Here is a 24,862-nt window from a genome sequence, read left to right as displayed (position 1 = left end):
ACATCAGCATTTTCTAGTATAATTCAGAGACGGTGACAAGGACAGTGTCCCTGCTATCTGACAGATAACATTGCTAAACTGAACTCATTAGGATTTCACTTTGTAATTATAGCTCTCCATTACAAAATTGCCTGTCATGACTGAGGACTGGGCAAATCTGCTCATTAACAGCTGGAAGATCTAACTGCAAGCCATAAATTTCATCATGCAGAGCAAAACTCAACATCGTCTGACCTTTTTTTAAATTTTCCTAGACACGAGTGCTCCTACTTCATACTTCTGTATATTAAGACTAATATCGCCACATCTTGTCGACATTCCACGATTTACAAATATTATAATGAAAGTAATAATGTACTTAAGAATCCAACTGGTAGATAATTTGCTCAGGTAACCGTTTCTCATCTGATGGCAATATCATCGGCACTGTCAGATTCTTAAAATAGCATCTATTCTACTTGTTTAGTTGAAAATTGTTAATGGAGCTGCTCCAGACTTCTTTTGTGTCTTTTTATGGGATAATTTTAGATTTCCAAAACAATCCAAGTTATAAAATCTGCAGATTCTCCTCTAATGCACTCGCTCTGCATTCCTTGATGTTTACAAGGTTATAGCTTCGGTGTTGGAAAGGCTACCGCAACGCGGCTAGGCTTAATAAATCGCACAAACCTCAAACAACACAAGTCCTCTCGATTTACAATGTTCCTATACCAAAATACGAACTTACATGTGCAGATGTTGGCGTCTATGAAAAGGGAGAGGGGGAGGAGTTTTGGGAATTGGAGTGTAAAGGGTTAAAAGAACATAACATGTAAATTTAGAAACCCACTTCAACCATAGTTCAACAACACAGAATCCAAATACAAATTAAATTATTAAAAGTGTACAAATTGTGGGTAGTTCTTGACATTGTGTTGGGAATATCTTCTGCCATGCACACATTAACATCAAGAGCTTGCAGCCTTGTGGCCATCATGTCCCCCACAGGGGAAACCCTGGAAAGTAAAGGGAATTCTGAATTCTCATTTCCTGAACTCTGGGAATCCCAACATAGTGGAATATAATCAAGAAGCTGCCTGTAACACATAACACCCAGAGTACCTGGTGTGCTTATATCATAAGAGCAAATGTTAAGCAACTACATTGCCTCTATTTTTAGGGCCAAATTGGGCTCTGCATCAAGACCTGCAACAAAAATAACTCCATAAAGTTTTACTAGGAAAGTTTAATACCTATGGGGCTCTCGTGTGGTCTTAGTTTCATTAAAGGCCTCATTTTCCACTTGAACACTGGAAATTATTTCCATGGCAACGGCTTTGAAGCTCCCGATGCTTTTCTGAAGGCCAGTCCTCAGCTCAGTCATGCCCCAGCTGGCTGCTCTACCTTATGGATTATTGAGCCAAGATGGATAACTGCACCTTCAAAACATTGAGGTTGTATGCAGTATTGACTGCCATACCATCGAAGAGTCACGAGATTGAAAAGTAAACTTTTGCTGAGTTGCAATGTTCTCTCGGTCATGTTTATCTTGCAAAAAAAAAAAAAAAAAAAGTCATGTGTGTTCTTTTGATAGTTTGTGGGTTCAATATTCTAAAGAATAAATTAGAACAGCCACTAGCTTAGATACATTCTCCATTTTTACAATATACGATGAACACATAAGCTTAAAAAGGTAAAGGAATATCAGGTTTGGGGCACCTAGCCACTTGTTCATCACTTGCTGCTTATGACATTGTGGTCAATAGTATACAGAAGAACTGAAAACAATATTCTGTACACTGCTTTACCTATAAACTGTAATCAATGTCTGGAGTAATTAAAACGAGTGTCATAAATGTTCCTGTGAGTTATTTCTCCACAGGGGATCAAATGACTGAAGCAGAAGCAGACTGAAACACACATAACCCTCGAGTTTTCAAAGGACCCCAAAAAAATAATACAGATAAATAAATTAAAACATTGCCTTGCCTATCGCATCAAGTGACAATACCCACATCATTTTCTAATCTGGGAAGTGAAGTGGCAGACGTGACAAGACAAAAATGCTATTTCTGGAGTGATGAAACGAGAACATCATTGCTCCTGTGATCACTTTATTAATAACACGTTCCTGCAGTTGTGTCACCAGATTTTAGCTGTGATACAACCGAGGGAAAAGAAAAGACCACAGAAAATGTGTTTCAGCGCTTGCATCCTGAACAGTAAGGAAGCAACTTGAGCAAGGATGAAGAATGTTTTGATTTTGTTTCCTAGTGATATTCAATTTTCCTTTCTTGTTTAGTTTCATTCATCATCTCACTGATCAAGAACCAGACTATCTTAAGCCTGAAATGTATCTGCCAGTTCTCTTCGAACAATATTCCTGTGCAGGTAATAAAAAAAAAAAAAAATCCATGCTCAAAATAAAATCCAATAGAATAAATAATTGTGTGTGTGTGAATTATATAAATAAATCTCAAAAGTAACCATGTGCTTTACTTGGCAAAGACAAGAGGATTAAGATTAATAGTTTTGGAATAAAATCTGTTGATATGAATTTAAGTGTGGGGAGCAAACATCAAAAGATACCGTTGTGTGTGCTAGGAAAAATAATGTATTGAACTATTAAATGAAGACAAAGTAGAGATGGGACAAAATTCAACCTCTCTTCAAGGCAATTGTCAGATTAAAAATAACTGAAAGGATTAATTCGCAATGAACCTTTTCCACCAGATTCTGCACTACTCAGAAAACTGCTTGCCCGTGGGAGTGATCCAGTGTGCAGATAGCCAACAAACACAATGAAGAAGAAAAACATTTTATATATATATTATTACCCAAGGATGAACCAGATGCTATTTTGACCAAAAGAGAATTACCACAACTGAAACGCTGGCCATGAGCCGATGTAAGGCGCTTAATGGGAAGAAACCAAACCAAATTTCAATTTCAGTTATTATTGGATATACTCGAGCAGTTTTCAAAGATAGCTATACTGATTGCCAAAACAATACACTTTCAACATGTCTTAAGATTTATAATCAGAAATCACTTAAAACTAAAAGAATCATAATGATTCAATGTGTTAGATGAAGAAAAAAATTCTTACATTAATTGTTTGTCAGAATGTTTTCCTCCTTACTAATCAATACTGATTAAGCAACAGTCTGAATTAGATAACTGCTCTGCTCATTTTTAAGTAAGTTAATATCTTTGCTGATCAAGGCTGCAGTTGGACTTAATAGTATAGGCTGAGACATGAATCAGCTAAGTGCTTATAATGAGGATCATTAAATCTTGTTCACTTGTTGATCAAACTAAATGCTGACAACACACAATCAGGAAAAGTGAACTTGCACAATCTTTACTGGTATGATGAAACACATCTCAAATCACAGCACAGAAAATGCCAGGGGCTGATGGGAGGGGGGGGGGCGGCTGTTGTGTACTACAACTCCCCTTCCAACTCATTACAACTCAATTGGCAATTTACCTGTTAATTTTAACAATGTTGTGCTGGTGACAAAAGAAAAGAAAAATAAATACATAAATACATAAATAAATACATAAATAAATAAATAAATAAATGCATTTCTGGGAGAAGTAGCTTGAAACATTTTTCAGTATCACCTGAGACATCCTACTTTTAGTACTCTGGCTCATGTCCACCCCTGATTAACCCAGATCATCATGACGAGGCGAGCCCTTTTCTGAAAAGACACTAATCATCTGCGCCATGAGCGTGATGTAACAGTCTGTACAATTGCATGGGTTTGAGAGCTTGGCTCAAAGGGGACATTTACTGCAAATCTCCTTTTAACAGCTCTATCAGAGATTGGTGGAAAAAGGTAATTATAAAAAAAAAAAAAAAAAAAAAATTACAGCAAACTATTTTATTTGGTTCCAGGCCAGGTGTTTCTAATGAGCCTAGTTTACTTAATGGTGACAGCCCAACCTGGTGGTAACAGCATTTTAAATTAAAAGCCTGACAACAGGCAGTGAGCCCACTTGCAAATTCTCCTTCAGTATAAGAGACACAGAATAAATAGAGAGACTATCCTCAGATATGTACAGGAGAGTAGGAATTCCATTGTGAAAGTAGTGTTGGGGCCAGAGAATGCATGACAGAAAATAACTGAAATAATAGTTACAATTAGCAGATTTTCATAATCTACGTCTAGAAGTCCTTTATTAATAGAAGATTTGTATTGGATTACATTTAAATTCCATTAAAATACATAGTCTTCAAAATAATTAAGGAAAATGTTTTTCAATATTTATGACTTTAGCCTTATGCTTTTAGGTATACGTTCATATTCAAATTAGAGCCATCTCCTTGTGGTATTTGGGTGAAGCAGGAGAAAAATAAATATCCTCAGTTATTCATAGAGAAGAAAAGGGTGCCATGGGAATACACTCTTATTGCCCTTATACATTGGTTTAATTGACTTTGACTAAAATTCTGAAGTTCAAATACCAGTAAATCCATAACAGTCTGTGTCGAACTGAAAGCTCGCATAAAACTAAGCGATTCTCTCAATTTCACTGTAAGCTTAAACTCTGGCCCCAGTAGTGAAAATATCTGTTGCAGTATCAAATCCCCGCAAAATACTCTTATATAAAGGCAAATCTATGTTTCAGACATTCCAAGCTTCACAATATATTTATTCGAATACCTATGATCTGTGGATTGCTAAAGCACCCTTCATTATGTAAAAAGATTAAAATAGACACTCAATGCATTTCAGGTTTAGCAGAGCAATTTGGCTGCTGATTTAACAAAGTGATATTTAGGTTTAAGTACTTACTTGTTGCTGTCCCTGTACTGATAGATATAACAGCCTTGAGGCATTCCGCTCTCTTTATCCAATGTAAAAGACAGTTTCAACTGGAAAACAGATGGGAGAGAGGGTTAATAATATCAATTCATCAAAGCAATACATATAACAGGAAATAAGCTAGTATACATCGACATCATTCCAAGCTGTCTACAACACATACAGGAAAATATACACCAATCAGCCATAACATTATGACCACTGAAGTGAATAACACTGATAATCTCGTTATCATGGCACCTGTCAGTGGGTGGGATCTATTAGGCAGCAAGTGAACATTTTGCCCTCAAAGTTGATGTGTTAGAAGCAGGAAAAATGGGCAAGAATAAGGATCTGAGCGACTTTGACAAGGGCCAAATTGTGATGGCTAGACGACTGGGTCAGTGCATCTCCAAAACTGCAGCTCTTGTGGGGTGTTCCCAGTCTGCAGTGGTCAGTACCTATCAAAAGTGGTTCAAGGAAGGAAAAGCAGTGAACCGGTGACGGGGTCATGGGCGGCCAAGGCTCATTGATGCACGTGGGGAGCGAAAGCTGGCCCGTGTGGTGCGATCCAACAGACGAGCTACTGTAGCTGAAATTGCTGAGCCCATGCTGACCCCTGTCCACTGCCGAAAGCGCCTACAATGGGCACGTGAGCATCAGAACTGGACCACGGAGCAATGGAAGAAGGTGGCCTGGTCTGATGAATCACGAGTTCAAGGTGTTAATTTCCCCAGATCTCAATCCAATCGAGCATCTGTGGGATGTGCTGGCCAAACAAGTCCGATCCATGGAGGCCCCACCTCGCAACTTACAGAACTTGAAAGATCTGCTAACGTCTTGGTGCCAGATACCACAGCACACCTTCAGAGGTCTAGTGGAGTCCATGCCTCGACGGGTCAGGGCTGTTTGGCGGCAAAAGGGGGACCTACATAATATTAGGCATGTGGTCATAATGTTATGGCTGATCGGTGTATATTGGTATCGAGCAGTTTTCCATTAATGCTGTTAAAAAAATAATAATAATAATCATAAGATAAATAGCGGTAAAAAAAATGCTTTACTTTACAATGATCTCTAAACATTTAGAGTCTAAATCAGAATACAGTACATTGAACTGCCTAAAGCACAATTCAATTCTATGTTCCTCAAGCCATGCTTTTCCTATAGAAACAAGTGATTGTTGACATTGTAGTCAGGATGCAAAAATGGTCCACCAGTGCTCTGTCAGAAGAAAATACATTTGTAGAAGAAAATGAAATAAAAACAAATGCCGGAGTACATATTTTCCAAATTCCTTTAAATAAGGAATGTGCGTTATGACAGATGCAAGTTTTCGGATAAAATCGTATTTATTAATTTGTAAGCTAGCGATTACTTTGAACATACTGAAAATTGATATGTATCTGTTGATCCTGGCAGTCAAAAACTAGGAGACTATTGAAAACTGCTTCCTTGCCAACTATTTACATAACATTCCATACATAATTGTTTAGTTATAACACATAACTGTACAACATGGGGATAGGTGTTGTTAATTGTTATTCAAAATAATACATTTAGCAGGGTAAGAGCACAACAATATTAAACCCCATTCACACTGAAACCATTGCCAGCATTTTGTTGCAACGTGACTGTTTGAATGTAGCAGGAAAATGATTGCCGGCAAATTCAGCGACAAGTCCTTGGTGGAGGTTGAAAATAATATAGTAGGAGCAATTCTGTTATGTACCAATAGATAATACAAAATATATTATCTTATGTGTTACCCCCCACACTGGGTTCGTTTCAAACTAAATCTTTTCGGTTCGCTTGCTTTGAAACAGTGTGCTCGCTGTTCACTTGCCTTTGCTCAGTTCGTAACTCGAGGGTCATTTTCGTGATTAACTTCCGTGTTTTCTCAAGTGAGCTTGGTTCCTTTTGTATTAATAAAACACCGGATATTTACATTTTGCATGATTAATGCATATAAGAATTGTAGCGTACAATAACAAATACATATGACTACCTTGTATTGTTTACTGTATATTTCCTATACGTGTGTGTATTGCATTATGCTTTGAACTGTACTGTAGTTTTGCACTCTGTATTGCTCTTATTTGTAAGTCGCCCTGGATAAGGGCGTCTGCCAATAAATACATTATAATCATAACGAAGGCAATAAAGTTACTACATGTATGCCTCGGTTCCACTGGCTTAAGCGTCCATGCCATGCCCATGCCTCTTGCTGATTGAAATCAAATACTTATTTCCCTCATTAACATGCAAATCAATTTATAACTTTTTTGAAATTTGTTTTTCTGGATTTTTTTTGTTATTCTGTCTCTCACTGTTAAAATACACCTACCATTAAAATGATAGACTGATCATTTCTTTGTCAGTGGGCAAACGTAGAAAATCAGCAGGGGATCAAATACTTTTTTCCCCTCACTGTAAAGACACTGTATGCAGTTATACAGAACACAACAATAGGCTACTATATTTGTGAATATTATAATCAGCGTTGTGCTGCCGAATGGGGATTGTTTTGCCTATATAGAAATACACAATAACAGTAGTGTGACGTCTCCTAAATATCCATCTTGGAGTATTTTACTGCTACTGCCATATCTTTAAACGGGGAAATGATCGCACTTGTACAAACACGTCCAGAGTGTGGGTCCGTGTCTGCTCTTCAGGTCCTCAGGCTTCTGTAGCATCTTGTCCCAATGGCCAAAGCGCTCTTGCCTGGCCCAACCCCACCTCCTCCACCACCAGAGCCCCGTCCAAGACACTTGGGTGCTCCAAATTATATCAGTTGGCTACTCCCTACAATTTCAAACACGTCCACACCCCTACGAGGTGCGGTGTGGACACGAGTGAGGGACCCGTTGCAGTGTGTGGCGCTTCAAGTCGATATCGCCGCTCTCCTGGAGAAGCGAGCAATCTGCAAAGTGCCCCCGCCGGGGCAGCACAAAGGATTCTATTCTCCTTACTTCCTTGTGCCCAAGAAAGATGGCGGTTTGCGCCCCATCTTGGAACTCAAGGTGTTGCGCTTCAAGATGCTCAACCTGCGCACCATGTCCCAGGCCATCAAGCCTGGCAAGTCGTTCACCATGGTGGATCTGAAAGATGTGTACTTTCACATCCCCATTGTGCAGATGCACGGTAAGTTTCTCCGCTTCGCCTTCGAGGGCCGAGCATTCAAGTTTGCTGTTCTCACCTTTGACCTGTTGGTAACGCCAAGCACTTTTTCCTAGAGTTCCGTTGCCATGCTCGCCACACTGGTGCCAGAGTTGCCTCAATACACCCATGTTTCTGCCTCTTCCAACTGAGAGTTCATGTCAGGGTATCCCTTTGCCAGAGGCTGCTGGGCCTCCTAGCGGCTACATCACAGACCCTCCCCCTCGGCCTCCTCCAGTTGAGGCCGCTGCAGTGGTGGTTCAAGATGCACCCTCACTGCAATCGAGCACGCCGAGTCACAGTCACTCCGGCAAGCTGGAAGGCACTCCAATGGTGGCGGAGCCCTCACAATTGGACCCTTGGTGTGCCCCTGGGGCCAGTCTACCACCGAGCAGTCATGACGACAGACGCCTCCAAACAAGGTTGGGAAGCAGTCTGCGACGGACGTGGAGTCCGAGGCAGGTGGTCGGAGCCTGCATGGGCCCTCCATATCAACGTCCTAAAGTTACAAGCAATACTCCTTGGACTGTCTCATTTCCTGCCAGTCCTGTGGGACAGATATGTGCTGGTTCGGACGGACAACACAGCGGTGGTTGCCTATATCAACAGGCAAGGGGGTCTCCGGTCTAACAGACTGTACTGTACGGTTCCGCTCCATTAGAGCAGTTCACCTCCCAGGCCTGTCCAACATGGCGGTGGACCTCCTCTCTTGGGAATGGCGGAATGGCGCCTTCACCTGCTTGTGATACAGCAACTGTGGAGCCGGTTTGACAGGGCGGACGTTGATCTCTTCGCCTCTATGGTTCTCCGTCCGAGACTGCTCAGGAACCCTAGGGATCAACTCCCTAGCCCTTTACGCGTTGCCCTCTTTCCCCCTTCTCCCAGTGGTGCTGGAGAGGGTCAAGAGAGAATGAGCAACAGTTCTGCTGATAGCCCCACAGACCTGAACACCCTCCACGGAGATCCTAGGCAGCTACCAGTGAGAGGGGATTTGTTGTCCCAGTTGCAGGGCACGCTTTGGCACCCCAATCTGGGCCTCCTCCAGCTCTGGGCCTGGCCCCTGAAATGGAGCAATTGATTGCCTGGGGTCTGTCAGATGCAGTAATAGCCACTATTCAGTCAGCGAGAGCTCCCTGAATAGTGGCTAGGTCGCAGTATTCCTTCTGCTGGCGGACGTTTAGCACCTGGTGCCAAGACGGCAGTCAAGAACCAATGAATTGCCCCATTGGTGTCATATTACAATTTCTACAGGAGCTGTTGGACCAGGGTGTATCTAATGGCCATCTCCGCATGTCATGTCCAGATTGATGGCGAGCCCCCCGGGTCTCATTTCCTGGCTGTGCAGTTTCTAAAGGGAGCTCAACAGCTGCATCCTCCTTGCACCCCTTCACTACCCACATGGCGTGCTGGATGCACTTTTCCAAGCCCAATTTGAGCTACTGAACTCAGCTGAGCTGAAGCTAGTGTCATTTAAGACTGTGTTTTTGCTGACAATCACCTACGCAAAATGCGTGAGTGAGATACACGCCCTGTCCGTACACCCATCGTGTGTCCATTTTGTGGGAGATGGCTCCAGGGTCATGCTACGGCCTACCCATGCGTTCCTCCTGAAAGTGCTGTCTCCATTCCATGTCAACAGGCCTATCGAGTTGATTGTTTTTCATCCTCCTCCCTTAGCTTCAGAGCATGAGAGTTGGCTTCACATGCTCTGCCCTGTGCGGGCCCTCAGATGCTATTTGGAACGCACTAAGGACATTCGGCGCTCGGACCAATTGTTTGTGTCTTATGGAGCACGGACACAGGGTCAGGCGCTTTCAAAGCAGCGCCTCTTGCATTGGATTGTAGACACCATTACCATGGCCTACGAGTCCACTGGGACCCCAGGACCTGAACACCTGGTGGCCCACTTGACTCAAGGCATTGCCACATTGTGGGCCCTTTTTCAAGATGCCGCCTTGGCAGACATTTGTGTGGCTGCAGCTTGGGCCTTGCCGCTTACATTTGACGGTTCTACAGGTTGGACATGACAGGACCGGTCCCTTCCATTGGGAACCCGGTGTTGGCTGCAGTCGAGCCCCAGTAGCCTACGGGCTCTGGCTCCTGTCTTTCCTCTTCCAGTCTGCCCCTGTTAAGTGCATCCTGATGGAACTATTTGAACCGCGTCTTCCCTTCCACTATGCCTTCCAGTCGAGCACCCACGCAGGCTGCTCCTGGACTTGCTGACAGCCCTGTCGATCTGTTCCCAGGGTCTGTCATATGGCCTCCAGGTATGTTGCCTTACGAGGCCGTTCTGTATATAGTTCGTTCATTATGCATTGTGTTGCGGTGGTGCATGCGTCTGGCCTGTACCCCGCTTTGTATATATAATATGTGTTGGACAGCAGGTCTGTGGCCCGCTCTGGCTGTGTGCCATAGAGCACGAGTCCATTGCTGCTCCCTTATCAGCTCGTTGACTCCTCCCTTACAATGGTTTTGTTATACTGTAACTCCTTCCATTTGGGCAGTGCTTCTGATTTGAAAGATAAGGTTATCTGAAAAAGGAAGCACTGCCCAAGGGTTCCAAGGTCACACGGGAGTCCTGCTCCCTACAAAAGAGGACGAAACTGCACTGACGTTACATTTTATAGAACAGGAAGTGGGAAGGGACCTTTTCTGAGTGACGGGCGCAGAGGCTAATGGCAGCTTTGATAGTGACGTTTTGATCGGGTTCCTTCGGAATTGCGCAGAAACCCCTCCCCCTTGGGCAGTGCTTCAATTTTCAGATAACTGGGGTTGCATTCGCAACCTATCGTTTACTTGCCATCCAAATGATTGCTGTTATGTAGATGCATATGTCGTTCTCCAATCCTTACTGCATTGTTTATAGTGGTCGTCTACTGTGTTTTTCAGGAAATGGTTGTGGTACTATAGAACATGGATCGAATCGTAGAGATGTTAACGTCAGGAATTATTTAATGGATCGATAGCGTTCTTCCGTTTGTAAATGAGACAATCTGAATATGTACCTGTTGGTATGTTTAATTATCTAATTAAAACTACCCCATTTTACCTGTCCTTAAATGTAACCGTTAAGAGGCGGTTGAGTTATTCATCTCTATTTAACACACATACAAGTTTTCAGAGAAATTGACATTTCAGTTAAATGGAGGCCTGAGTGCCACCTCCCACATTGCCCTCACCGACTGCACTTACAGTTCCCTTTTGCCTTCCAGATGTCTATAATGGTGGCTTTCTACAGAGCTGATACTGATATAGCCTCCATAAAGACCACAATGTGTTTTCACTTTCAGTATCGGCAGGTTATTATCCACAATTTCTCTCTCTTTGGAGGGAATGTCAGCCTTCATAAAAAAGCCCTTCTGAGGAAAGGATCAGAAAAGCATGGATTTATTTTTTATTTTTTATTATCATTATTCTTTTCCCTCCTAAAGGCTACTTGTGACATGCCAAAAATATGGTCCAAATGCTTGAAGGTGAAACATCTTGGCTCAGGACACAGAATTAGGCTTAGATCTTTCTAATTCCTCTGTATAAATCTATATAAGTATATGTCTTTGTTTTTTGCGAGAGTGTAAGCAGTGACTCACTGTGCTTGCTGGATAGATCTCTGCTCAGTCCTACATTTCGCCTCAAGACTCAAGCTGCCAGGGCAATTAGCAAACCACTCCTTGCAAGAAAATACACAAGGAATCATATTCTGTTTACATTTATCAAATAAACTTCATTGTATTGCTCGTTACACACCTTGTAAAGGTAACATTTTTCAAAAGAGTGCATTTCTATTTTTGGCAGTTTTTTTTTGGAAAAGGGGCAGTCACTTTGAACCCGACAATGCATATAAAACATCTCTATGAAAATACAATGCTCTATAAAACTATTAAAATAGTAAATACATTTACCAGTTTTCATTGACATGTTTTTGAATACATCACACTATGACAAGCAATGGAACTAAATTGTATTTTCAAAGGTAATGCCAATGAGGTGAGAAATTGAGGGTAATGTGTGAAATTGTAACTGTTAAAGGAGCAGGACTATAGGATTACAATGCACAATACACACAATTGAAATACTTTCCTAAAGTGCAATTCAATATTATATTAAGCCTCCAGTTTTGTTACTTTAGAATATTTGTGTCAAGCATTTTATTTACTGGTGTTTCAGAGATCGCAATACCTTGATCTGTCTTCAGTGATACTTGCAGTGTTTACCAGTAGCATGACATTACCAGACATTAAACACTGACCTGAATAATACTCTTCCGGAGTTCTAATAAGTTGCTGTGAAATTTAAAAGTTTAGAAACACGGATCACCAATTTTGGAAAATGCAAATGAGACCTGTCTCTTTTGAAGATGTATTACCTCTTCCTCTTCCCATGGGCGCATCAACTCCAAACTGGTTAAAAGCACGAAAGGACATGAGTTGATCAGGAAGTGACTTATCTTAAAATCTTTGGTTTAATCTTGTATTATATTCCTTCATTTTACCAAATGTATTATATTTTGGGGAGAACAACTACTTGCATGATAATTTCCTGGGATGAGGAGACACCATTAAAAGGAAGTAATTTAAATGTAAGATTAACTGTTTTTTTAACCACTGTGTTTGGCATTTAGGTGTGGGAAAAAAGTAGGTAAAGAGTTCCCAGAATTTCTCCACAAAAAAGGCTAAAAATTAATTTCACAACACGTCACCAGAATGACAATCATTTTCACAACCTACAACAATCACAAACACAGCCAATGCAAATATCTGCCAGCTTGAATTACCAACAATACTTTGTGAGTAACTGCTGAAAATATTTAAATAGACGGGAAATGTAGTGCCTGACATAAAACCTACCTCTGGAAACAGTTTTTACTGCATTTATTCTGTATCAATTAACTAAAGAGCAAAATACTGGTTGCAGGGAAAAATAATATCCAGTTTCACTTGATGAGCATGCCATAAAACTTTATCTGTGGAACTTTGTAAGGGTAAGGTATTTATTTATTGAAAAAAACAAAGCCGCAAATGACAGAACAAATAAATCAATATTCTACGACCAACTTAAACAGCCAACGAGCAAGAAATTCTAGAAATTAAACGCACAACAAAAACAACTGAAACTGACACCAAGATGTTCAAAGAGCTCTAAAGGTGAAATATATTAAAAACAAAACTAATTCTACCCTAACAAACACCTGGAGAAAGTAACATAAGAGGAGCTGTTAATTTTTGATTAGCCTGGCACTTTCTCTTGCATTAAGGCTAAAGGTTAGATATCTAGTCCTTCCTTTCAATTAGTTAATTCAAACTTTAAAACGGAAACAGAAATTATGAAGAGGTGCTCACACAATCATTATTAAATATCCAATAAAATATTGTACAATCAATGTAGTTGAACAGACATTAGGATGTGTCTAAGTCTCAAGTTTAATCAGAATATCACAAAGAAATACAAATACAAATAAAACAAGACCTTCTTGCAGATTTTAATGTAAAACATAAATTGTATTGTTATGATTATGAAATGTCTTCCTCAGCTCCTATGAAGCCACAGTCAGCTATTGTGCAGTGACAAGGGAGGCCACCCAACATTACGAGAAACTTTAGCTCTGACGTTTTCCACAGTCAAATCCGTGCGGAATCTAGCGCAGTGAAGGGTGTTAAGCGGAGTGATTAAATTAGCTGTTGCATGAATACATCACAATGCGCTACATCACTCAGCCAAGGAACAAAAACAAATGCCAACGGTAGAAGCTAAAGCTGGAGAGGGTGACCCCTGATATGATTAGCCATAGAAATGCACAGCACGATCCGAAAAGTCACAGCTCCATTATCCGAAGCCTGCAGTCGTCTTTGGTCTGTAAGAGTTACTGGGAACCCATCGACCAGGGAGCTACGACCAATAAAACAGGGTGCCAAAAACCATAGAAAATTAGACAAAAATGGCTATTCAAAGCTGCTCTTAACTTTCTGAAAGTGGCATTGTTTGTGCTTTTTTCGTGGCACCAGCAGGGGTAGTCTCCAGAATGGCTCAATTTGACGGCTAGGTCAGATCACGTGCCACTTCAAGCAACTGAAGAACTGAGAGGAAAATAAAAAAGCCAAGCAGAAAATGGTACTCTTGAGTTGCTTGCTTTACTTTGAAGTCTTAGAAAGCCACCTCATCGATCATTAATTTAAAGTTTTTTTTCTTTTCTTCTCTTTCTTTTAAAAGGACTAAACGTTCCTACTTTCTTTGCAGCCCCAATGAATCTGTTACAAGTCCCCCCCAAAAAACAAATTAAATCAAAACAGCCTGCATACCCTCCATCTCCCTCAGCTCAAAACACTTAAAAAAAAAAAAAAAAAAAAAAAAAAAAAAAAAAAAATCTGGAATGAAACAAGAAAATAAATTAGAACTTTCTAGAAAAGGCAACTGTAGCTGAAACCTGAACATGTATATAAAAACTGTCAAGAGTGCAGCAAGTAAAATTAGTTACATTTTCAAAAGCTTCTGTACATATCATATAAGATTTCCCAAAATAAAAAATATGGCCCTCTCAAGCTAGTCAATGAAAGTACAATGTCAACTTGCCATTTTAAAAATGTCCATCCAAAAACAGATTGAAAGTTTAATGAGGTTAAAGTTTAGTCCTTGAATAACGTAATGCATCTATGCTAGCAATGGCTGGAAAATTCCATTTTTATATTTCATTATCATTTTTATGATGTGTGTGAATGATTTACAAAAAACAGTAAATCAGGGTTATGATGGTGAATAGACCTCAGCATAAGGGCTTTTATCCTCACTAGAATGTCTGGAATGCAATCAGGTCTTAGCTCTGTCAAAATCCTTGGTTTTGTGCAACATAACCTATTTAAAAAATGGTTTCTCCCACCCCCAATCTGAAACATCAGTTTTTGTAGAAATCGTCTGAATCATTGACCTACTTTAAAATTATTAATTGCTAAATTATTCAAATGTCAATAGCTTAAAATTACTTCAGGTTTCTAAAGAGAAAAAAAAGGTATGACTCATGCACTTGATGCAAATTTTCAAACTAAAATTAAAATTAAACCTACAGCCTTGTAATGCTGGCAAAGCTACAGTTACTGGATCCTTTATCACAGTCAAACATGGCCTATTGCATGCCACGCTTCATAATAAAGGCATACACTCCTACTGACAGATCACGCTGAGAATTGAGGTGACGTATCATGAAATGTTTGACAAGGTTCTTCAGATCACACAAACATACTGTGAATCACAAAACGGATGAAGTTGTCATTAATCTGAGGGTCTGAGGAACCCTATGCAAATCTGCCCATTTTGGAAACAAATTCTCTATATATGTACAGACACACACACACACAAATCTACAGTTTTATGGTTTCTTGGTCAAGAAAACCATCTTTGTGAAAAGGAGTGGTTTTGGGGGTGTAAACTGAAGGTTCCTTTAGAGATGCCAATTACAACAAAGCATTGATCCACAGTGCAATCTGATCTGAAACACTGGAAATTTCCGCACATGTTCACATGTTATTTCTTAATTTTTATTATTTTTTAATAACTATCTATATATAATTTTGTGGTGTGGTTCCCCTAAAGCTTTGCTTACTTTTATGTTTAAAACTAAAATTATATTGTAATAAAAAAGAAAGAAGAAATAAAACGGTAGGTGGGTTTGCTGTAGAAGTTGCTAACCAGTTTGGCAAGGGACTCCTTGCACCAGGTTCTTTAACAGTCCTACTACTACCAGCACCACTATTACTACTGCTACCGGTACTGCAACTACTACTACTAAATTATAGTACAATTATAAATCCAGATACTATATTCCAAACATGGTTTATATTGTACATTGCATATATGAAGCCTTATTTATTTTGCCAGCTATAATGTCTAGAGGTTTCAAGCCTTTGATGATCAATAAAAGCAAAACAAAACTTGTTTGTAGATCTTTAGACAAAGTTGGGGTTTTCTGTGAATTTAATTCTGCCTGCTCTTTTACTTTGTTTCTACTGCTGAAAGCCTATATTACTTTAGTATGAAATTGAGGCCAGCCAAAGGTCACAAACAGCTGTGGAAAAAATTAAGAGACCACTCCAAGTTCAGAAATCAATGTTTGTTACATTCAAAATCAAGCAACTATGTATGACACACTTTATCATACATAGAGGAGGGTCATTAAAGCTCAAAGTTTCAGAGTGTTTTGACTTGCAATGATATACACACAGTTTTAAGGTCTACCCAATTTGCTACATGTCCTTTATGAGATTAAAATTCACACATACACAATCAAATACGACATTTCAACATTTATGTTCTTAGGGATTAAATTGTATGTTTTTTATGGTTTAGTTTCTTGTAGCATTACATGGTTTGGACAGTTCACTGCCTTTGTTTTAATAGAAAAACTCACACCATGTTTATTGAGTTGCTGAAAGCCTAAAAGAAGCCACATGGCCCCTGGAGGGCTTCCCATTTGTAAGTAATTCAGCTAGCCTGCTCGATTGTGATGAGGAACTGCACGGTTTTACTAATCTGATGTGCTCTCGAAGAAACCGTTACTTAAACATTGGAAGGCAACATCATGTCAGCATTTTACATAAGCATATAAATACCCCAAAATCAATGTTTTGGTGCCATTCTTGCTTAGGGTAATTTATCATTAATGTGGTGATTCATTAGTCAAAGTATAATTATTCACAAAAGCAAATTAATTAATTGGCTACTCAAAAGGGTTGTAGTCAGATTGAGAACTCGGTAAAAGGCCACATAAGAGTATTTTTATCTGGCCTCCTACGTCAGCTGCATACACAATGAATTCAGGGGGAGTCTTAAGCTTTGGCGCAGATAAATATAAATGGGAACTATGTGTTTAAGGCTGAGTTCTGGCATGGCTGGCTTTCTCTGTGTTTTCCAAAAGAGGCCTGGGATGGATTATTATCTTATAATTGGAGGATATATATACAGGGTAGCCTTTGGAACACGCACTGCAACTTCAGAACAATTCCTGTCCCCATTTCTGCACTCGGGTGGCCCTTCAGCATGTGACCAGACTCCAAAAGTACAATTTGACCATAGGGGATGAGGGCTGACGAGGCTTTTCTCTTACATTGTGATCTGAATACATTTACACAACCAAATGCTAGTTCATCACAGACAATGGAGAATACTGCAATTACAACTGACAAGCGCTGCTAAGGAATTCTCCATCTGGGAGCCTGGGTACACGTACCTGGAATGGATTCCGTCAAGCTAGTTTGTTCTGCTGTACTAGTACTGGCATTAATAATTCAGATGCTGGGTTACGCCGATTGACAAAATGCAACAAGTCACCTGAAATTACAGATACCTTAGCTCAGTATCAATTTCCATGCATTTAATTTAAAGCATTATTCCTTGAAACCGGTGTAAAGATCTCTCCAAGTGTCAAGAGCCTAACATGTTGTGAAAAGTTTACAATTATGCCAATCTGTGGTTGAAAAAGGGGGGCAGGGGAGCAGGATATGACAAACACCTACAACTTTCACTTACAACTTCCATTGGTAAAAATTACACAACAAAAGGAACAGAATGAAGGCCTGCACTGAAAAAGTAATAGAAAACAGGCTATTTCATATACTTAGACCACAGCTTGACTAGGGCTGGAACTGTATATCTTTCTTAAATATTAACTGACTAATAAACAAAAATGCTGATATTAAAGTAATCTGACAAGCCTAAACATTACTTTCCATGTATATGTAGGAAAACATAATGGCCAGCCTAGTAGAAGTAAACAACATACTTTTTTTTTTTTCACGTTACCTATGAGTATTGCAGTATTTTAAAGACATGAAAATATAAATGTTGTCAATACTATCAATATACCTTTAGAGTACGTAATTAGCTATTATTTAACTATCAAACATTAACACCAATTATGTTTTTACGTGACAAAGCCAAGCAAGTCGTAAAAGGAGGCTACATGCATATGCTAAGAACAGACACTAAGCCACTAAGAGCAAAACATTTGGATAAGAGTGAAAAAAAGGAGCTGGCACTGAAGCATGGGTCTCTACACTCAGCTAAACATGTATGACCACGGTTCTGATATCTGAAGGGTTATAAACATGCACATTGTCAATAAAAAGGTCTTTACCATGGTGATGCTATACAGACAAATGCACACATATGCGTAAAACTTCAGAGCAGTTTACATTTTTGAAGAACAACTGTTTATCATGATATATCACTTAACACTGAGAAAGCATTGAAGTAGATATTGAAATCTGCACATTTTTTTCTCCATCCAAAACCATAATACATTTTTGTACTTTAAATAAATAAAAAAAACAATAGGATGGATTGGTTTTGGTTTTCTTCTAACAAAATTTCAAAAATGTATAAATTAATGTAAATAATATAATTAGCTGTAAATTAACACACAGCAGCTTTCAACTTTTTTCCCTGTAGACATACATTATATTATATATCATACATTGGCTACATTAGCCAATAATCCACAAGTACGCATAAAAAGACAAGTTACAACAAACACAGGAAACTGATGTAAAAATGTGGGAAGACATGGATTTGAATATCAAAGAATACATTGCTTCATCAACAAGACTCTGAGGAACAACAAAGCAGATTAACTAGTGAAATAAAAAAGAACTGTACCCCTGCTTTAATTTACCCCCATACACACACAAAATAAAAACACATTACTTTGTTTAATGAAATTTCCCATTTATTTATTTAATCCTAATTAATTAAGGGCTCTAATATTTTCTTTTTTGTTTAATCCCCAGCACTATAAAATGAGATTCAATTGCTGCATTTGGTTTAGAGAACAAGCTTCATACTTTGAAGTCCAACTTTACCCTTTTGTCTATTCGAATTCAAACACATAATGGCAGGCTATGAACATCAATGTTAAGTAATTGCAAACAGAGGAACAAACAATGCTGCAAAGGAATGGACAATGCTCTTTTAGGACACACACGGGTATGCAATAAATACAGACACAATTTATTGGAAAACCTAATCTCTGCTGCAATTGCATAATACATCACTGCAACTGCATATAATTAAACCCCATTTGGAAATTAATGATAGGCTTAATGTTGATAAAAAGTGACTTGTCATTAATGGGGATTATTTTAGATTGAGGAGTTAGGGTTTTAATAATCAGTTTCAAACATCAAGCTAAAAAAAAAAACCAACAGGATTCTTTGTTTAAATTCTGATCATTGATAACAGGTTTGCTTCTGTCTTTGTGATTTGTTGTGTTGTGTAAATGTTGCGACATCCTTAATCCTTTAATTTTTTCTTAAACTTTTGTTTTAGTTGTATAAATAACATTAAAAAAAATATCAAAATATAATATCCAGCTCTGAACCCCCCAAGTCTTTTCCCCCCAGTAGCCACAGCTCTCTTAGAGCTTCTATATCAAAATGAAAGCAAATTTCAGACCAACAATATTTCAAGCCATTTCGAGTGGTGAACATTTTGAGCAGTGTTTTCACCAGTTCATTAGTGAGTTATGGATACAGCAGAAAATAAGCACAATAAGCCTAATTTAATTTGTCAATAATCAGGAAACCACAGTACAACAGCCAGATAATTGCATTTTGAAAACGATTCTCCCCAAAGAGTGGAATAACAGGGCTATACCTTTCCATCTGCTCTCTGATGCAATTACATTTAATTTTAAAAGTATAATCTACTATTGTTCATGTGAAATTAAACTACAATTCTGGCAGAGTGGCATAAACCATACTGTAATCACTGAAATAGCTTCACCATCAATAAAGCAAAAGCACAGACAGACACAGACACACACACCTAGATATACAAATAATGTTACACAAACAGTTAATCATTGATGTCAATTATACTCGGTGATGTCAGGATAATCCCTGACATCATGGCTCATGCCACTTCATATTACATGAACAAACAAGTTGCAAACCTATAAGAAGAGCACAGTGTAATACATTTACATCAGAAACACACTCATAATAAATAAAATGTAACCTTATGACCTTAACCACTACTTTAATCTGTATCCCTAATTCAAATGTAGGCTGGCACTGCCAAATGCTCAAATTTTCATTTTCTTTTTTTTCATTTTCAGTTCATATAGGGATAACAATTATTTTGCCTAATACCTACATAATATTTAGAGTATGTATTCTTAACTGTGATGTATCGCATAAATTATATGATAATTCAGAAGATTACCACAAACAAGTTTTGTGTAATGTGTTTGAACAAAACCTTTCAAATCTGATTGTCATTTCACAAACAAAACACAATCCAGAGGGGGCAATCAATGCACAATTGTGCCCATAATCACAAGCACCTGGGGGAGTGAAATAAAAACAAACAACAATGGGGGAAAAAATGGTAATCAAAGAATAAACTTTCAAGAGAACGGGCAAATTGCCAGTTAGATAGCCACCCATCAAGAGAGAAAATCTGAAACAGGAATACATATGCATTTCTCCAAGCAAGATGAACCACACATGAAATTGCTCTTTCAACCTCTAATTTGTTCACATCGATAGTGTATGTAGCAGGGTTCAGTAAAATCTATGATAGTCATGCTTGAGTGATGCATGTTTTTCAGCTTGAGATTTCTGCTGACTAGAAGACTACAGAAAGGACAAAGTCAAAATCACTTTCACCTTTGTACAGATTCAGAATGATTCTGTGATGTGCATTGCAATAAAACGCCTGAAAAAAAACAAAAAAACAATCTACGGTCACCCTAGTACCTGTAAAAGGTACAAAAAAAAAAGATACTCAAAGTTACAAAGTAAAGTTCTATACGTGCAGTCCATGTGTTTTGGGCTATAATGTGGCAACAGGCCAACAATGATTTCATAGTAATTGGCTTGAAAACAAACACACTCTCGAGTTACCGATAAAAGTGAAATCTTGATTTAACACTACAGAAGAGATAAGTGCCTTTCAATTTTAAAACTACGTGCTTTATCCAGCATCTCCTGTTGCCCACTTACATCACAACCAGTGAGCTCATTGAGCATTTCAGCAATCAATGCACAATAAAAATATGATTCACTGATGCCAAGAAAATTATATTTAAAAAAAAATTATAATTAAAAAAAAAACCACCATTGTCATTTAAAATCACCTATTGCTCCATTCACCATCAAAAAGCAAAGGTTTCCCTCAGACATGCAATTTAGTTTCCTCCTCCCTGCAGTATAAAGGAGATTGAACTGAGCTGTCATATATATGGCATATACCCTAGGTACCTAAATTAAAGTGCATTTGCTGTGTGAATGACAAGTCAGCTGCACTGGGACACTGTTACAGCTTCCGGAGCTAGGATTTACTTCAAGTCAAAAATACATATTTCAATGTTGTGTTTACACTATTTATTTACATATCTTACAATCCATCGATGATAAGAATAAAATGTTCACTTATTTGAAAATAATTTCCTGTAACTAATGTATCCTAACAATTCATAGATAATCAAGTAAAATCAATAAATTATTATATTTTCATAAACATACTAAAACGTGGCCTGGTTAGCTTGCGACAGATGAACTTTGGATCTCACATAATGTTGTCACACAGTGCATGATCATTCTGATTCATCATCTTATTCCTGTTCCTCTGCACGTTTTAGATAACCCTTGGAATTTGTTCTAGACAGAGCAGAGACGTCAGGTGAGCTGAGAGAGATGATAATTGAGTGATCTCATTCAGCTTACTGTGTCAATGTGGATAAAGGTCTAATATTAATCTGAAATTCCAACTGATCGATACACATCAACAGAAGCTTTAGGTTGAAGCTTGATCCTTCTGTTTCTCCTGTAGCTGCTAAAGTGATCCTGTGCCTAAATGGTGACGTGTACATACACTGTGGGGAGAGATAAACAACAGTAATGATATACAACCCCAATAACGAAAAAGTTGGGACAGCATGGAAAATACAAAAAAAAGTAATCTGAAAATTCAATTCACCCTGTACTATATTGAAAACACATTATTAACACATTATTTGATGTTTTACTTTGTGAATTTAATTTATTTTTGAAAATATACACTCATTTCAAATCTGATGATTGCAACACACTCCAATAAAGTTGGGACAGTCGACAGTTTACCACTGTGTAACATCACCTTTTCTCTTAACACTTATTAAGCGTTTGGGCACTGAAGACAACAGTTGGTTAAGTTTAGCAAGCAGAATTTTCCCCCATTCGTCCATTATGCATTTCTTCAGCTGTGGAACTGTACGGGGCCTTCGTTGCCTTATTTTGCACTTCATAATGCGCCACACATTCTCAATTGGAGATGGGTCAGGACTGCAGGTTTTTTTTTAAATACAAGTCAAAGTACATTTACAAATCACTCCTCTTTGTTCTTATTAGCATTTTCCATACTGTCCCAACTTTTTCAGAATTGGGGTTGTAAATCCTTAGAATGACACAACTCCAGACATCTCAAATCAGACACTTTAAAATGGCATCACTTGTTCAGTATTGAACAAGCTTTGGCAGTGTGAGCTGCAGCATCATATCCGTTGGACATCATAATGATGTCTGTGAACTTGACCTAACTGTGATGCAATGCAATGAATCACCTTAGTAATTCCTGAATACAACTCAATACCCGCAGCAACAAACAGCTCAAAAAGCAACAGAACTATCAAAATGTGTATAGAACTCACCATTAAGGTAATGTCTAATTGTAGTAACTGCATTTTCTCCATACTCTAATAAATATTATGTCCTGTCCTCAACATAAAGTCTTTGTTTTGTGTGTGGGCAGATGTCCTAAAAATATGTTGCACTGTGTCTTCTCTTCATTGTTTCTCATAATTATGTTTTAATGTATTTAATGCCAATGCTAAGACATGATTATGTTACAAGAACAAGCTGTTTTTGCTCAGCCTATTGTATTGCGAGTTGCTAACATTCTGGAATTTCATTTCAGTAGGAAAATAAATTAAAATCCTATAACTTGTGTCTGTAAGGGCCAACAATGGCCATTGATGAAATAACTTGAAGGACAAAAGTAACATCCCTAGCTCCCCGAGTTCTGTTATCGACTCCGAGATGCGTGTCACCGTTTGCGTGTTTCGATGTCAGCAAGACAATTTCGGAGCATCGCTGACATCAGCAGCATGGGGAGGTCATTAACGCAGCCTGACTTCTTTCAAAGACAAAGCTGGTGGATAACAGCATGGCCAAAAGACAAAACTGTACCCTTTTACTTATTTTTTTATTTTCATTTCCTAACTGGAAAGCTCTGGTATAGATGTGTTGCTACTGTCAATTAAAAAAACATTACTTTTGTGCCAGTTCAAACACTTAATAAGTATATGTTCAAACCAAGAGTTTACATGGCATTTCTGTTCGTGGACAGAATCTCTTCCACACTATGAAACATCAGTACCCTTTGTTTCTGAGCGCTCCCAGTGTAAATTGTAAAAGGGGATAAGAAAGCTTTGTCTTTAACTTCCGTTTTGAACAATAACTTCTCAAGCACAACTTTTAAATTTGTGTTCTAGAAGCAGTTTAAGGCCATGTCCTTGTGGTGATTTTACCCAATTGATGTTATATGAAAGCTTTGAGCGATGCACCGGATTTATAATATCAGGTCAACATCATTCATTCCATCTCATCTGAGATCTGTGGCCTTGTAAAGGTTAATTGCACTTGCTAATTGCTCGCTCTCTAACTCACGATTGCCTTCCTCAAGAGTGCGTCATACAAAGGCTGAATAAAAAGCCTTTTTCAACTACCTTAGCAATAGCATTTAACTTCAGAAGGGCACCGAGATTTCTAAACACTTTGTAAAGCACCAGTTTTCAACAAAGTGATTTGTTTGTCTTATATACGCAATATGTTACTCTGCCTGCCAGGATTTTTCAGGCTGAAATCACAGTCTAAACAGGAGTTTATTTATACAAACAATAAGAGCAAAGCTCTGCTACAGGGAATGCTTTCTTCTGATACTTTTAGGTATAGTCAATTGCCTGCATGTAGTAATTATGGTTCATGTTAATATTAATACCTGCTGATTTTTTTACTTTAAATCTACTCCAAATTGTGTTTGTATGTGAAAACTAATCTATGCAGAATTAATTTTGAAATTTGTTATGTAAAAGTTCTAGAGTGGGAAACTAACATACAATATACTTCAGTCTAAAAAAAAAAACTGATATTATGCCTTCTATTGTAATATACTTTCAACTTTGTCATGGAATGTTTAATGTATTAACTTGATATATATGTACTGAAAATACATGATAAGCACACATTCTGTGTTACTTTAAGCAGTTAAAGCTGCCTCCAGAGAGATATACCTCAGTCCCAGATAAGACACGACAAAGAAAACTCCTACGAAGCAACACGCCTGGCTAAGACAGAACTGTCTGGAGGCAGCTGTAATGCTGAGGGGCCTTTTAAACAATTCAATTAAAACACATTTTACAGAACAGATCCATGCTATCAACAGCAACATGCATGGATACATTTCAATAGAGGCAAGCCCCTTCAACTTCCTCTGAAAGACAAGAGAGCAGGAGTGTGTGTGTGTGTGCGTGTGTGTGCGTGCATGCGTGTGTGGACGGGGGGTAGGTACATTCACAGCTACGTTCTCATAATTAGCTATTAAAATCAGCTAATTTAGAAGAAAATGTTTTTAACTTTTTCCTCAGAGAGAAAGCACACATATTTTCAGTATTATCTAATATATTTTATGAACCGTGATACTACATTGCCTGTTCCATTTTATGGTCGAACAACAGGCTGAACTCCAACCCTAGCCGTCATCCAAATTTCCACCTAGAACCTTACAAATCTATACCCGAATCAGTCATGTCAGTAGAAAAACAACCAAAACCTTGACAAAATCAAGAGATTTAGTTACTGGCGACCCTAACCCTAGTTATATAT

At 38.5% G+C, this 24,862-nt stretch overlaps 1 protein-coding gene across 2 annotated transcripts in view; it reads right to left on the bottom strand.

Moving 5' to 3' along the window:
• Positions 1-24,862, bottom strand: part of dis3l2 (DIS3 like 3'-5' exoribonuclease 2) — a 111,803-nt gene that overhangs the window by 23,850 nt on the left and 63,091 nt on the right. For both annotated transcript variants that reach the window (XM_066709231.1, XM_066709230.1), the window contains exon 14: positions 4,788-4,867. In XM_066709231.1, the coding sequence (XP_066565328.1) occupies positions 4,788-4,867 (80 nt within the window). The remainder of the gene's footprint in view (positions 1-4,787; positions 4,868-24,862) is intronic.

This window comes from Amia ocellicauda, chromosome 7 (genome assembly GCF_036373705.1).
Source record: "Amia ocellicauda isolate fAmiCal2 chromosome 7, fAmiCal2.hap1, whole genome shotgun sequence".
Lineage (NCBI taxonomy): Eukaryota > Metazoa > Chordata > Actinopteri > Amiiformes > Amiidae > Amia > Amia ocellicauda.
This window is presented reverse-complemented; position numbering and strand designations above follow the sequence as displayed.